The sequence below is a fragment of the Etheostoma cragini genome, chromosome 10 (assembly GCF_013103735.1).
Source record: "Etheostoma cragini isolate CJK2018 chromosome 10, CSU_Ecrag_1.0, whole genome shotgun sequence".
NCBI classification, from domain to species: Eukaryota; Metazoa; Chordata; class Actinopteri; order Perciformes; family Percidae; genus Etheostoma; species Etheostoma cragini.
The window spans coordinates 24,620,603-24,637,751 of record NC_048416.1 but is presented as its reverse complement, the minus strand read 5'-3'; the positions used below and the strand labels follow the sequence as shown (position 1 = coordinate 24,637,751).

The following is a 17,149-nucleotide window of genomic DNA, read 5'->3' as shown; positions in this document are numbered from 1 at the left end:
GGGCTTTATGGACATTTCTGTTGTTATACAATGCCCAGTGCATTGACTGAATGACAAAATCTGCTGAATGAGATGTTGTTCACATACAAGGACCAATAATACGTGGCATGCTCACACTAGAGTTGCTGTCAGTTAAAATAAGGAACATTCACACTAAAAGACGTTTATCAAGAAAACCGTATGAGTGAGCTCAGTTTCCCTTTGGATAAAGTATGTGAATAAAAAATACACTCAGTTTCCAGTTCATTGGGTAGCTCTAGCTTACACTAATGCAGTTTCATACAACAGCCCCAGCAGTACAGGTTATACTGCTGTTTTTGTTAAAACATTTTCAGAAGACGTTTATTCAACTTTATGGTCATATTTGAGGCTATTTGGTGTTGCTGTTACATTGTTTTGTGTTATATTTGAGATTTATGCAATTCAGTCATAGTGAGTTGGGAGCAGCTGGGCTGAATGCATCAGCTAAACGTATTAAAACTCTGCATATGTCTCTGTCTTTGACACAGCATCCGGCAAAAGTTAGTCCATTAATAACCCATTTAACACTGGTACGCTACAAAGAAGTTGATTGATTGTGCTTGCAGATATGGTAATCCACCTAGTGTGTCTAAAAGACTGTGTTAGAGAATTAGAGCAGCAGCAGCTGCAGGCAGGGTTCCTACCTGGATCTGAAGAGTTTACAAATGTATAGAGAATGAATACAATATGATCACATTAGAAGAGGCAAAAAGTAAGCTTTTAAGTGTCCCATAGCACAAAACGACCATAATGTGTCTGGGTTAGTAAGGCTGGTGTTTAACAATTACTACCAGGTAATGCAGGTTCAGAAATGTTTGGAATTTCTAGATGCAAACTTTGGAATAAAACCTCCCTGCCAACTAGATTATCAAGGCTCTTTCAATGCCTCTATTACACGGACAGAAAAAGGAGTGACGGACTGGTAGATGAGACATTTGATCTACAAAAGCTAAAGGCTTTGTTCTTTCTGAAAATAGGCTAAAGACCAAAGCTTATTATATTGTTATGTTGCGCACAACTTGTATATTTCTGTCAATTCAACGGGGCGAGGTGGGTGGTTGGTACAGTAGGTGAGCTGTCGGCGGGTGTAATTTTATCAAGGCTTTTGACAAAGAAAATCAATTTTTAAATGTCAATGTCTTGGTTAAACAAAAAGTCAGCAAAGTGGGTGTTGAATCTGGCAGACAATGTTTATCTGCACACTCCAGCTGTTGATGTTTGTTCTTCTAATTGAAAGTTTATATTACAACAGCATGAACCACATGCAGTGTACAGACTAAATTCTTCATATCTCCAAGAAAAACTAAAATAAAGGGCATGGTGTTTCAAAGCAGGACATCTCTCCATTCAGTGCATGTATAGGTTCTGAGCATGTGCGTGTAATTCAGGCCTGTGTGTAATGTGTGTAATAACAACAGAGTGTAAATTGTAATTTCTCCTTGCGGGATTAATAAAGTATATATTATAACATGTGCAGGAAATCTGCAGGCATTAGGCAGCTCAGAAAGCCAATAAAGCCAATAAAAGTCATAGAGTCATAAAAATAAAGTTTCAATCCTTCCTCTTTGTCCGGCACATCACAGCGACACAGGTGCCCTGCCGCCACAGCTTCCCGACCTTTAGTGAATAACACGTGGGCCCACAGAGCTGCCATAACGGTGCCATTGTTGTCTGCCTCAGTGTCACTCCAGAAGAACAAGGAAGCAGGGTCACCATCCTGCTGTCAGTCATCTCCTCGGCTGGAGCATGATGAGCAGGCACTGATGGCTTGACAGGGCTTAGAACAGCTCACTGTTTGAGTGTGAAAATCAACAAGTCGAGTCAAATTTATTTATGAAGCGCTTCTAACAAAGAAGATTTGCGACATGCTGTACAAAGAACTGCAGGCATAAACGCAGATAAAGACATGGGATAAAAATAAGAAGGAACAAATGCATTGTAGATTTGAACATAAAGCTTGTGTGTAGCTCTTTGTGTATTTGTCTGTGTTGAAACGTGTGTGAGTAAGCAATACGGGAGCACTGGCTAACATATCCTTTTCTCTGTGTATTTTCTACGTTTTTACTTTCTTCACACAGTTTCTGAGCCACAGATTATTTTCAGTGTTTTTTCCCTACAAGGTTTTGTTTAATTCATGTTGTGCAAAGGTCCAACTCGTTTTTATACAGCACAATGAATTATTTAAAATGCATATATTGGAGGTGAAGAGTGTATATTTTCTTAAATAAATATATTTGGATTGCTTCTCCGTGAGGGTGTGAGGAAACTGTTTAAAATGTAATCTCACCGCTACATCACAGTTTCTTGATTTAGACACTCAGACTAATTAATCCAAAGCCCCCACTTTAATTGCCTTAATATATTGGCTCTTTGTCTTCTTTATCTTGATTTTCTCATGACGTCTATTTCCCCTTAATTGATTCGAAAGGAGATCTAATCTCCCCGTCGAGTGTGGGGCACGTATTGATAGCTTTAGTTTAAACAGGGACAGTTTTGCGTTTCCCATTGTCTACACTAATTACGGCAGACTTGATGTATTGTCTGTCTTGGCCCACAGGTATTGAACCTCCAGAGTTTTGGAGAAGAGCACTCACCTTTCTTGTTTGGTTTTTGACAGAAAAAGACCAATGAAGTCAGCCAGATGGTGGTCGGCAGCAATTTTATTGTTGGGGCTCGCTGTGCTTGGCGCCGACGGGAGACCCAACAAGGAGGGATTCAGGTCGCCACTCTATCGACCAGTCGTGAGATTCCGACACAAGGTATTGATCGCCGCCTTTTTTCATTTGCTGCCCGTAACAAGAGGACTATGTGCTTTTGCCAAGTATGAAACTAATTACAGTGACTCTTTCTTCCTTCATCAGATGACTCTCCTGTGGTTACTGTTGTTTTTCTGCCCACTGAAAAATACTTGATGAATCATTATCCCTCCCTCTCTGCCAGGGGATGGTGTTTTCAAAGACAACATCAGATTTATGCGAGGCACAGCTGAGCGAAGATGAGCTTTGAATGAAGTGCGGATGTTTGCATGACATTTTAGCTAAACGTTTAAACTAAAAGATCTGATTTTAATGCATATTGACTCAGCGATACAGGGCAGGCCCAAAAAGCTAAATCTGCTTCTTAATCACTCTCGCTGCAATTCAAGGAAAAAGTTTTTTTTCTCTAATTCGGTTCCCAAAACACCAAAGAGGAAGGGATGGATCAATTAGTACCAGACTGGCATAGAAATTGACTGTTTTGGCAAACGCAGACTTTAGTTTAGCAGAGTGTTTTGTCAAAAGGAATTAGTCCGATTGTAGTCCTTCAGTTAACATTTACAATAAGACCCTTTCTAATTTCTGTTCACTAAAAACTACTTCTCTCCATCCAATCCAAGATTTAAAAAATAGCTGTGACAATAAGTAAAAAGTGTTATGTTTGCTTTCCAGACAATTTCAGTCATGTCTGCATGGCAATCAAAGGCAAAGGCCGTGGTTCCAAAGGGTGGGCAACTTGAGAGGTGGTTAGAAAGAGGGAGCGATGGAGAAGGAAACAGATGGTGGGAATGTCTTTGGACCGCATCAGAGTTGAGCGAGGAGCTGGGAGCAAAGAGAAGCTGTTGCTTTGACACAGTTTGACCTTTTGAAAAAGATTGATTTAGAGAAATGCTTTTTAAACACGTAGACTGCAGTTATCAGCTATGCAAGAGTTCTGCTTCTTTCTAGCCACAACTACTCTGGAAATTGTGCCCAGGTCCCAGAATTAAATGTCAAACTATGGTGAATCTACAGTTTCAGAATTTTACTCAAAAACACAATTCATTGCATTATAGCACTGGTTCAGACATACAGAAGGAAGGATTGAAGTTAATTTCAGAGGTTGTCTAAATAACATTCAGACACATCTTAGAGGTAGCTCTCCTTGTGTTCTCTTCAACATTTGGACTGCATTTTTTTTCCCCCACACTTGAAACCTTTCCTGCTTGTGCTTTAATCATCCCCCCCCCCCCCATCACAATCCTAGGTATCCCTGCTTCACATTATTCTCTGTTCTACTGCACTAAGGGTGTAGTGTGTGCTTTGTATTGTAATGTTTAAATGAGGTACATCTTCTTAAACTAGGTTTAATTCAACCAACATCATATTTTGAAGGTGTTGTAAATAGTTAATAACCTTCTTTTGTATCAAACATTATACAATCTCTTGTTTAGACAAACTGGTTTTGACTTTCCCTCTTTTCATTGGCCTGGTTTGGAACCAAAGTGATTTTAATAATTAAAGTGATGTACGTGCACATGTTGCGGGAAATTTGACGAGAAGCTCCAAAAATGATGTATGTGCTTTTCCACTCCAATGAAATTAATGTGCCTGGCGCTGTGATTACATTGCAGAGGAATGTCATTACAGCATCTGCATACCATTACAATTCATCTTGTGAGAGGACAGAGGTAAACTCCACTCATCTATCTGCCTGTCAAAAGAAAAATTTTTACAGCCCTTTTTTTTTCGCCAAACAACGTAACCGGCGTTTTTGTTTAGAGGATTTTCTCCGGCTAGATTGCAGAGAGGCTCGGGTCATCCACTGTCATGTCAATACAGTTGAGTGAGCAGTGTTAAAGGACAGTTTGTAGAAAAGCAATACCAAGTTTCAGAACAGGGGTCACAGCTCAGAATAACATTTTTCTTGGTAGTCAAAGTCTCTAGTTCCAAAATAACAGCATTTAAAGGTGCATTCAGTAGGATTGTGAAGATCCAGAATTTAGCCGAAAAATGTGAACATCGACAACTTGTCAGTCCCTCCCCCCTTATCTGGTAAAGCCCAAAATGGTCTCCTAAGCCCCCTAACCCCACAAGGGAGAGCCGTGCATGATAACATGCACATGTGCTTTTGTGTGTGTGTGTGTGTATGTGAAGAGAATGGGAAGGGTAGGAATCCTATCTGCAGCTTCTGCTAAGGGAAAGGGATGGACACTATGAAATGCGTGTGCCACGCGTGTGAGCATCTGAACAAGGAGCGACGGATTTTTGAAAATTGCACTAAAGGCTGTAGGTGATGCCAGAGGATTTTTTTTTAATTACCTGCTTTATGTAGTTCTACTTGAACAAAGGCTCAGTTTCAGCAAATATGACAGAAAGTTATTTTTAAAATGCTTACGTACCGCATCTTTACAAGCTTTAGAAAATCTAGTTTACTCTCACTTCAGTATTAATGGAACGTAATATTACAAAAACCACAATAATTTTTGTAAATGACATAATTGCATTTAATTTGCACATCTGCATATCAGAGAAAAGTACTGAACGTCCTTTGAGCTCACTGCCACAAGCTGTGATACACGAGTGGCCGTGTTAATGCTATGCCTTTTCCTTAGCTTTTGAAGGACAGTGTTTGACAAGGGTAAAGGGATCGGATACGACCTTTATAAGCTTTCCTCACAAAGACTTCAATCACCAGGAGGCACTCGGCCGTAAACAGCTGGTCACATGCTCTACCCATAATTCCCATGGCATTGTTTTAGAAATTCACAGTGAAATCCTCCACATGAGGTCAGGAATAGGAGACAGATCATGGTCACCAGAATCCGGTCCCCAATTATAACTCATTGTAATGGAGATACCACTCAAAGTTACTGTTCTGAAGCTGCTATTACATGAAGATTTTGTTTTATATAGTCTTGTTTGACTCAGCCTCTTTTACAATGGTTTTCAATGTAAGAGTGCTGGAACAGCTCTGTAAAATGTGTGAAATAGTGGCCAGGCTTGCTCGGCACGACGGATGGAAGCAATTTCTGAGAGTTTGTCGCTCTGACATCAAGCTGTTATGTCAGGATAAACAAAATGGAGGCAAGGACAACTGTGTTTAAAGCCCCATCCATCCAGCACTGGCTTGGCCAAATGGCAAATCTAGATTAACAGGGGATAAGCAGAGTGAGAGAGAGAGAGAAAGTGTGGGAGGGGGTGAGCAAATGAGATTGAGATAAAGAGACAGGGAATAGGAGAAACCACAAGAATAAATTCACAAGAATTATACATTAGCTCCAGTTAACGCTTCACTGTACAATGTTTGGCTTAAATATGACTACTGTCAGTATTATATCTACCCTCCTCCTCCTCAGCTGGTCAGTTTTAGCCCCAACCCTTGTCACTCATCTTGATGAGCTGTCTACTTTATAACAGCAGCTAGTCTGAAGCAGAGGTAACCAGCTTCTGTAAAGTCTCCACAGGGGCTGGAGCCAATCTGCCATAACAATAACAAGATGTCGATGTCCAAGCTGGTGTTAAGAAGGAGGATAGTGCACAACTCCAATTGGGTACAGGTGCAGGATAATAAACATCATACCAAGGAAAAGCAGAGGCTGTCTGCACATTCACATAATACATAGACTCCCAAACACTGCACAGTGGTTTATACTATGAGAAAGGATTTTAAAACTCTAGATTTATCATGGAGCAGGTAAACAGTAGACTTACAGTATTTACATTACAAAGTAATCTACTCTGAAAATACACTTCCATGTATTTGGCTTTCCATTGCAGTTTGTTGCCAAATGAGCTTGCATCGGCCGTAGGACAAGTTAAGCCAGGTTCAACATATTTGCAATATTTGTGCTTTTTTCCCCAGAGAACTCTGCATCCTCACATCAGCTGTCCCACTGTCACATTGAAGTGAATGAGGGACCCCCGTGTTTTTTTTCACCTGTCACTATTGGTCTGAACTAAAAGAGAGATTCAGACTTGCTGATAGGGAGTTATACTGTAAATTCTACTCACTAGTCATACAAGTATGCTGTAATTTGCAGTTATATGTTTCAAGTTGAAGTGTACTTGGAAGTTGATGGTGTGTAGGAGTGAAGGATGCAAGATCTGAAGCAGGAGAAGAAGAGGAAAAGGAGGACGACAATGTAGGTGGATGGAGAGCCCTTTGAGAGATAAAGCCAGAGAAAGAGAGCGAAAGAGATGTGGGCGGTCAGCCAGATAGCTTTGACAGGGCAGATGAACCACAGGTTGTACAGCTGGGTGCTTCATCGTCCCCAGAGTCTCAGGGCAGCAGAGACAGGCCTGCCAGCAGCCCAGGGGAAATCACTCTCCTCAAACAAATGAAGTGTGAACACTGTCTGCCATATGCAAATAAACCCCATTTGATATCTTCCCTACCTGAAGTGCATTTCTAAATGTCACCTCCTCCAGAGGGTGGGGGGCATATGAAGAATGTCAGACAGCCACAGGTGCTTTTTGTGATTTGTGCCTACTGGGTCGCTAGTCAACAATGTTTTTGTAAAACATCTCAAAAGATGATGAGCAGGGACAGCTTTTTACCAATTGATGATGTTTAACTTAGTTGTCATTTACTTTCACACTATCTCAACTTAGATTGACTTATTTTTAAATCACAACAAATTGAGCTAATAAGGAGATGGTATAAAGTAGATGGCTTTACACCTTAGGGGATATGTCCTCACATTAGAGTCATCCAATGTTAATCCTTGTGTGTGGTGTGATATTTTTGTTACAAAGCCAATGTTCCCGGGTCTGGCAGGCCCACCACATTATTAGGCTTTTAAATCAAAACAGACATAACAATTTATGTAAAAATACTAATTATATGTTTACTTTAACTCAGCTACCAATGATATATACATCATTTATGGTTCATATTTGCCATTTACCCCTGTGAGAGCACATTTATGATCACACATTGAAAACAGGTCCCACAGACCAGAACACATCAAGGTTTAAATAGCTTTGGCTGGTCCCAACCTTTCCACTGAATGTGCAGGGGTTCATTCCAAACATACAACCACTATTAACCTTGGTACTCATTTTAGTGCTGAAACAAAAAGTCAATTCCTTGATGAATTGATTGACTAAAATATAAAGCAATTTATCAATCAAAAATGCTAATAAATAGTTCCTTCCATTTTCTACATTGTGTGTTGTCCTGAGTGACATATCTTTGTGTATTGGACCATTGATCAGAAAAATGTGAAATTTCAAGATGAATTCCTCGAAAAGTTAATTGAGAGAGTGACAGTATTACCCAAAATTAACTTCCAGACAAAAAGTGTTTTCTAGGCAGTTCTTTATGAGTGTAACTTGCTGTGAAGATTTAGTGATATCATTCACATAGTAGTAATTTTTTAATTATTATTCACTTTTCAATGTCAGAGCAAAACCACCAACAGTTAATACTGTTGTGTAAAATACATTAAATGCATTGCATACTGTAGAATTTGACTTAGAATCAAATCAAGCATATTTTCGTAAGAAAATATACAGGCTGCATATTTTCCGTGCAAATATTCTGTGAGTAATCTGCTATTTTCAGGAAGCAGTCAGGGACCACTGTTCATTATTGACTGTAGACCTGTTGCATAATGCATCTTCTCCATAACACGACAATGCTCAAGCTAGTAGATAGAGAGTCGGAACTTTCAGTACAAGATCGAGAACGATGAGCTATGCAGATTTCCCTGTAGAGAAATCAAATATTAATGCCTCTTTCTTTTGTATTCATGGTTTTGTGGAGAGCGGCTACTCAGAATAGTATTCCTGATAGCAGCATTTTCTACAAACATCACACTATGCATGTTCTAAATGCAGCAGATTGTATAGTGCCACAAAGGGGTCATGGTTGTTTGCTCTTGTTTATGGCCCTTTACTACGAGCATTTTATTTTAATGCCTCCACTGTTTATACCTTTCTCAAATACAGCACATTTTAAGTTGTGCCACACACCTCGAACGGCATATATTGCCGTTGAATCGTGGAAAGAAAGACAGAAAAAGAAAGAATGAATGAATTAGATAACAGAATCTAAAGGGTCTGCGTCGATATTGACAACCCACCCTACTTGTCTTGAAACACGGACCCCGTTATAAAACTATAATGTATTGCACACTAACTGGAAAAAACGATGGCTCGACTTCCATCAACCACTGATTCTACGCATCGACTTTCAGGCGACAGCCCTATAATTAATCTATCTATCTTGCCCTCCTATCCTGTATTTCTATCTCTATTCTTAACGTTTCATTTCCTTGAAAAAGGGTTCTATTCAGGGTTTTGTAACTAATAATGTTTTTATGAATTTTTGTTTCCTTTTTACATTTTGAATGTATTATGTAAATCACTTTGAATGGCCTTTGTGTATGAATGTTAATGCACAAAATGGAATCATAGGGGATGTGACAATGTGTAACCAGTTGAAAAGTTTAGCATTGTGCTTTTAAGTGAGGCAAATGACCACTTAAGGTAATGGCATGTTAATGTCTTGACTTTTCAGTAAATTGCCATTCAAACAGACACTACATTGTGTCAGACAAGTTCTTGCACTCTGGAGTAAAATCCTTGGACCTTAACGTCATGTCTGCACTGACATATGATCTCAGTTGAAAACTATACTATTTGCAAAGAGAGTTGGTTAATGTATTAAATGGTCTATATAATACAATTCCTATGGCACAAGCACCAAGGATTTCACTCACTCAGCTAAATGGAAACATGTTGTTGATGTGGTGATTTTGTGGTTTATCATAACTGTTATCTCTTCTCGCTTTTCTTTTTATTCTCAATCCTGCAGGATGGGATCCCTGAGAGCTTGAGGATAAAGGGTAAGTTTCTATTTATCATTCCAGTCACTGCTGCGACATGCAATTCACATAACCAACGTGTTACAGGATGCAGGTTAGGTGTAGAGTTGTTTTCTAATGGAAGCCACAGTGTGGCTTAAGCCATCAGCTGTAGGTTCTTTTGGACTACCCGTGGTTTAAAGAATTTATGCATTTCATTTTTTTTATTAGAAAGAAACAGAAAAAGCAGCATAAAGCACGTTTTTCACAGAATTAAAAGTCACTGTCTGGTGTGGACATATGGTAGTTTTCATGAATATTGTGTTCTATTGTTACATGTACGAGTCATGACAAAGCTTAAACAGATGTTGGGAAACGTTGTGGTTTAACACTTTAAAATCACCATCATCTTTTCAACTTCAGTAGGGGTCCACATGGGTGGGAAACAAGTCAAAAAGAGGGAGTGGGAGAGACATTAGACCTCAACAATGGTTTTTAAATGAAGCTTTGAAGCATATACTGTATTTTCCCCTTCTCTCGCCACAGCATGTTTTGTATCAGTTTAGCTGCAATGTAGTTGCAAGAAATATTAAGTTGATAATGTTAGATTTGAATAAAGGTTTTGTGCATTGGAAATTTTTTATAAATGTATACCAGTATCTCTCTCTCTGTAACTCTTCCTCAGTAGTATTAGGTAGGTTTTATTCCACTGTGCATAACATTACCTCACTACAAGCTATGTGAGGTTTAAAGGGGAGTTTAGAGTTTTGGATGATACATTTACCTTTTAATACCAAAGAGAGCAGTTCAACTCGCAGCTCTGACAAAACTAGTTTCTACTAACATTTATCTAACTTAACTTGTAAAATTCTTCATAGCTATGGATGCGGGGAGGGGCCCATAGAAAATGCCTTTCTACAGGGTCCAGAATTTTGGGCTACACCCCTGGTCAGGACACTTCTTGATATTACTAAGTCCTAAATACTTTTAAAAAACAAATTCTGTGCCTTAATGAAATGATGTTCTGGTTCCTTATGTTAGTAAAGTCTGATTCTGACTGAATTGCTTCTTCCTTATGTGAAACTGAAGCACTCCCCCTTTTTAAAATGTCAGCTTAGACGCTGGAAAATTGTGTCATTTTTGTTGTCATTTTATAAGCAGTTATTTACTTTAAAATATAGACGATAGACTGATTAATCTGTAATTGAGATAACCATTCGTCGCAGCTGTAGTTGGCACCAGTATCCCCAACCAGCTTCATCTACCAGTATGGCCCAGGGCTGTGTGGATGCATTAATGCGCCATGGTCCTCTTGCTGTTTGACAGATGCATGTCATCTGTCAACCTGTCACCTTTCTAATGTCTTCTCTGTCTCCTCTAAACAAGAGTCAATGTCAGGCAAAAGGTGATCCTGCTGCCCAAGATGTCTGCCACTAAGTGTTTGAAAGGGCCGCTAAATGGACGACTCCCCATTTTTCTTCACCAGGGAAGGTCGAAGCAGTAATTGTAGAGGGTGCATTACCATAAAGGGCGGCCCCAGCTGTCTGCTGTGATTCACTTTAATGCGCTATGTTCTGTAAGCCGAGAGGGGAGATCTCACTTTGGCCAGTTTTCAGCAAACTCATTTCCAGCCCCGATAACGAGAAGGCAACCGAACTGTAGAGAAAATCATAAATAATTCAGGCATCACCCTGGACATTGGAGGCTTTCATTATCACGCAACTGAGGTCAATTTAGCATTAAAACTTCAATTTTACAAGCTACGCCATGATCTACATTTCCAATACACTTCTAAGAGACAGGAGCAATCGCTGTTTTAAAGTCCTGCAGAATGCCTTCTCTATGGGTCTGTCTATAACCTGAAGCATTACCACAAGTTTCATATCTGTTTTTAAAATATTTATTTTATTTTTGAAGGAAGTGTTGGTCATTTTGGGAAATCTGTATATTATCCTTTTTTTGCGTACTTTTATTATAAAGTTGTGAATTCCCTCTTGGTCTTGATTTGTACTCAAACAAACATACTTGAATGTGTTTGAGACTGATATATTCTCTGCACTGTGATAAAGGGGCAAACTGTCCAGGGAGTACAACCCGCACCAATATTTTACCCAATGTGTGCCACAACCCTGAACAGGATGAGCAGTTTAGAAAAGGAATTGATGGATTCTATATTTCTACATTTAGTGTGTATGAGAAAACTAAAAAATAATTGTAGATCGGGGGAATGCAGCGCCTTATAAACTCCAACTGAATGTCAGCACAGAAGAGACAAAGAATTCCAGCCATTTTTCAGGATGCCCTGTAATTGGTGTCCCAGAAAGAGCGTGTGCCACACAAACCAAGCTTGTTAGGCAGGCAGCAAGACCTTGGGCTGCTGGTAAAATGGCAATTTGACGGCATAAATAGACGCATCTAGCCATATGAAATAGCTGATGGAACTTTTTGAGATAATCATACCTTCCTCATTGCATGTAAAAAGTGTCAACACTATCGTGAAGGATGTCTTGGGACTGGTGTGGTGTGCAAATGAAAGACTCAACCGTACTTGCTGGTGTTATATGATTATGTTCAGTGTAGCAAACCCCTGTTATTTCAACAAATGACAAAATGTCCTGTGTATATCAGGTTAGGGTTAAGAACCTTGTTTAGAAATAAAAGGAAAATTGTTTTAATGTAGGCCCTTTGTGATTAGGGTTGTTAGTCATCCTGAATATTCACAACATATTGAGTCTAACACTACAGACAATATTGAAAAAACAATACAACTACAGTACATTATTCTTAACCAAAACAACATAGAAACCTTAATGTAATCTCAGGTACGGTGAAAGGTGGTAAAGCAATAGAAATGGCACAATGCCTACATCTGCAGACACACTCTCAGTAATCTGCTTTGGGAAGAGATTGATGAGGTTTGTTGGGTCACACCTGTCCAGTGGACGGTGCCAAAGCAGTCTAACTCCATCGCTTCAATACATAATGTATTTGTGTTCACATTACGGTAGCTGATTGGCCAATGACATTTCCAGTGCATACTAACAACAGTGAGCTAAAACAACTACACAGAGGTGACAGTAGATCATAGTTGCTGTACTGTTGTTTTTGACAGGAATACAATTTACTTGGCTATGAGAACAATTCTTTTTTATTTATTTAAAAGTCATGAATACAACTCTTTCATGAATATTCTTCAAACACTTTGCTGGCATGACCTACATTAACCTGACAGTTTTTTAGCAGCAGCGATTATTTGTAGTTTAAGTTTACTGAACCCAGTTGAAACACAGTGGACTGTTTGTTTGACACGATTGCCTTAGCTGTTTTCTGCACACCTCTGTTCCAATAACTCTTTTCTGCTTTTACCTTTTCTGTTCACCCATTATCTGCATGCATATGAACACTCTGGAGGATAAAAAAAGTACTGACTGCTAGTTGTCAGTTTATTGTGCTACAATGCTTTTGTTGATTTTTTAAAAAATACACCTATAATTCTTGGTGAAGCAGATTTAGAAAAGTAACTGGACAACATACAGTATATTGACATGCAAAGAGTTGTTAAGAAACAAGATGAAGTGCAGACTTCTTCATTCATGATAAAATTGCTACTAAAGAAAGATTTCCCCACAGACAGAATGTAATATCAGTCTAAAATAACAAAACAACATCCTAAAGTCCAGACTATCCCCATTAGTATAGCAAATCCTTTCCGGTTTGAACTCTGCACAAGATCAAACATCTTGTTTTGTGGCATGGCACCAATGTTTATGTTTTTTTAATCTATGTCGTCTCCCATTCTTTCATATACTGACATAATATATTCATTTGTATGCATAACAGCTGCCTTATCCCAACCAGACCCAAGCCCATAACAGAAGCACATTTGAATAATTCAGAGGCTGCAAACACCAAGCTCTAAAATGTATATTAATTCTAAAATTACACACCACCCCATGAGCCTGGGTTACACTTTTAATAACTCGTCACAGATGTACTGAGGAGCGGTGAATGCTGCGTTGCACTGCACTTTTCTCACAGAGAATTATTAGAAGTCTCCCTGTTACATCTAGCTTTTCACTATTTTGTTAAAATTTTATTTGTATTAGCTTTCATACAGTAAGTCTTAATCAAGTAACTGTAGTTTCCTAGAGTGCACAGCTTTTTTTTCTGGGCAGGGAGAGAAGTTGTTTTTAAAGAGAGGTTAAGGGACTGCACTGCACCATCTGCTTAAGAGCACCAATGACAGGCTTAGACGAGTTGCTGAGTTTAAAAAAAGAAGAAGGCCAATAGGATTTTCCCTTTGAATTCCCACAGGACTTTTCTGGCCAGCTTGACAGGCTACTTATGCTCCTTGACCCAATAAGCCATAAGAGGACAGTTGGGTCTGGCCTAAATACTGTACAGTACCACTCCGTCGTTCCTTAAGGGGGAAAGACGACTATGCATTTCATGGTCTGGTCAGCAATGTCAAAAACACACACAAGCAAAGATCGACATGCCATTACATATGGTTGGCTACCCATCTTTCTCCAATTCTCAAGATAATCATCAACTGAATATGAAAAATGTTTAATAAAGGCCAATGGTCTTTGAATGTTTTTTTTTTGTTTTCTCAGTTTTTGCTTAAAATGGCAAAACATAAACCATAATTTAAGCACAGTGCTAACATAGGTTAGGCACTTGTAATGACATTTTGAACATGTTCAGAGGCTAAAAACACAGTTTAAAACTTGCCCTGTTTAAGCCTGTTGGGTGCTAACTCTACCAGGAGGAAAAAACAGTGCAGACAGCACATATTGTTCTCATTTTTCTTGCTCCTGACAGCACTCCAAATTTCCAAACAAACAAAGCTATGTGTGTGAAAACTACAGGAAATCTCCTTTAAGTGAGTTCCTAACAAAGTATAAAGCATCATAACTTTGCATAGTATTAACCATAATTTAGTATGATTTTCTGCCTGGCCATCGGCTTCTAATGAGCTACTCTCTTTGAGAAAGTTATGTTCAAATAGTGTTTCTGTAAATGCCAAGATAGCTCTGATGCTCTCATCCCTGGATACACATTCTAAACTGTAAGTTATCAGTTTTTCTGCTTTTAATTGTTTAAAGTCCACAAATCTTTTTCAGCCACGGACGAGTGCATCTACTTGAGAAGTTTGGAACTGCTCTACTGAAAAATATTGAAAGACTTGTGTGACATTTGCATTCTAAATGAGCCACATTTCTCACACATTAAAGGTTCAAATCATAGTTTCTGACTCCTGGCTTTGAGAGAGTTAGTAATGCTCGTAAACATTGACTGATTGACTGTTCTATGCTATAATAACATTTATGAGCCTTACCATAGTATACGGTTATGGCATGCAATTTATATTTTAGCTCCTTGGATTGCTTAATGAACAAAAACATTAAACTGCTTATTTGAAAATAACATGCACAAGGGTAAAAAAGACAGTGATAGGTGTCAGGGCGATCATCAGTACTGCCAAAGGAAGCATAACGTGCGGCACACTTAGCAAGATCAACAATATTACCATCAAGACTTATCTTCAGCGTATTAATGGCTCCTGGGATATGGATACCCATACGTTTTGGCAAACCATGTCCTGAAAATGTAGAATTAAATGGAGTGAGACAAATCTAACTGAGATTCATCAGTAATTCTTAGTGATCTGCACGAACCTGTGGTACTTACAGTGGATAATGATGAAGGCTTGACTATAGTAGCACTTTTTTCCAACAGAAGGTCAACACAGTAATCTTAAGAAGGAGCATTATCTTGAAGGACGGTTCCTGCTCTCAGCCAAGACTTTATGGTCGATTTGATTGTACATTATGTCCAAAATGAAACTAACTTCTTACATTTTGCAGCTTGGAATACAAGAACACATTCTTAAAGATGTCTTAGCAGTCTTTATCTAATTTCACCAATATGTGTTTTAGGTTAGAACATTTGTTGTCACACAGCAAACATCTCCCCCCTATCCGCGAGCGGCCTGTCCCCAGAACACACTGTAAAAAACGCGGTTTCCTTAGACAGCCCAGGATCTACAAATGGCAACAAAAAACAAACTCTGCCCACATGCACCACGAAGCATACACAAACAGTGTTCCAGCTAATAACTGCAAAAGAAGGATTTGGGGTTGGGGGTCGGGGGGTTAGTGTGCACAGAAGGGAGGGGACGGGATGAGGAAGAGAGAGGGGCACACTAGTCTTGTTTTGTTGAGAATACTTTGAACATCAACAATTAGTTATGTCACCCAACATAGCTTAGGGCACCTTTAATATCTAATACAGTATTTGGGGTAAATTTAGGAAGCATGAATAGACCGTATGAGTGAAAACAGCTAAGGCCTTAGTGTCTCTTACACACTCAGATTCCACATTATCTTTCAAAGCTCCTTTTTTGTTGCACTTTTTGCATGTAAAGGGTTATAAAAAGTTGAATTGATTGACAGTAGACTGCTGTCTTGTCGTATGGTCTTGTTCTCAGTTGGGGTTTAGCTTCTCACTGGAGTTTGTGGGGGGGAAAAACACAACTGCATTTTTTGTTTTCTTCTGTTCTAGATGTTCTTTTATGTTTCATCATCGGGAAAAAAAATCCATTTTGCTGTTGTTTTTTGTTAGACAGGAGCATTGTGTGCTTTAATCTCTTCACTATTCAGTTCATGTCCTATTTTTTGGTGACTCTGGATTTTCTTTTCTATTTTTGAAAAGAGCCTATATTGAGTTAAACATTATGACCTTCCGAATGCTATGTAAAAAACAGCAGTGATCTCTCTCTTTAGTTTTTAATCCGGGGAAGAGCCGAAGAGTTTCATTCATTGTTTTAAAAAAATGCCGGGTGATCCTTATTGATTGTTGGACATGCACAAGTTAAATGTATGAGTTAGCCTTGATCTAATATTCTCAAACATTAGTAGTTTAGTAAGTACCACGTGCAAAAACAACAGTAAATACACCAGAGGCATGAATTGAGATAGGAGTGTGTTAAATCACAACACAAGAGAGTATCTCTTATGAAAACACTTGTGTGGTCTAATAGTGTCTATAGGAACCAGAGAAAGTGCTTGCTCCAGGGAAAGAATCCTATTTCCCAATATGATCATGTTTTGTTAACCTTCATTCCCTCAAAACCACTGCAGCATTACTTTAAACTCAGAGGGAGCTCTATATGCTTTGGATCTAGTCTTAACTACATCAGCAACATTGCTGTAAACCTACTTTATCTTAAACTGATGCTTAACTTAATATGTAGAAAAAGACAAGGCAACGCATACCCAGAAAATCCCTAAATGTAATTATTTAGAGTCTTCTTAGTAGTGTGTGAGGTTACTCATCTTTGTATCCTAATAGTTGATCTTTAAAAACAAAGATTCAGCCATACACATTCACACAACCCCTACAACATAAGAGAAAGCAAACCCAAAATACCAGATATGGAAAGAGAAACTGCAAAGCCTCCTTCTGCTTGCCTACCAGCCAGACAGCTCACTGTAATGTGAAGTAGTTATGGGAGTAGCGTGGGGTGCTTACAATTAGTCGGCAATCTCTGATAAATCGGGCTGTTGGTGGAAACGC

At 39.0% G+C, this 17,149-nt stretch overlaps 1 protein-coding gene and 1 long non-coding RNA gene across 3 annotated transcripts in view; one reads left to right on the top strand and one right to left on the bottom strand.

Moving 5' to 3' along the window:
- Positions 1–17,149, top strand: part of fstl5 (follistatin-like 5) — a 151,968-nt gene that overhangs the window by 19,344 nt on the left and 115,475 nt on the right. For both annotated transcript variants that reach the window (XM_034883342.1, XM_034883343.1), the window contains exons 2-3: positions 2,639–2,780; positions 9,580–9,610. In XM_034883342.1, coding sequence (XP_034739233.1) covers positions 2,639–2,780; positions 9,580–9,610 — 173 coding nt within the window. The remainder of the gene's footprint in view (positions 1–2,638; positions 2,781–9,579; positions 9,611–17,149) is intronic.
- Positions 4,034–7,685, bottom strand: LOC117951579. The gene is made up of 3 exons (XR_004658213.1): positions 7,596–7,685; positions 7,358–7,360; positions 4,034–4,044 (listed from the first exon to the last, which is right to left on the bottom strand). It is a non-coding gene; the product is annotated as an uncharacterized LOC117951579 (long non-coding RNA).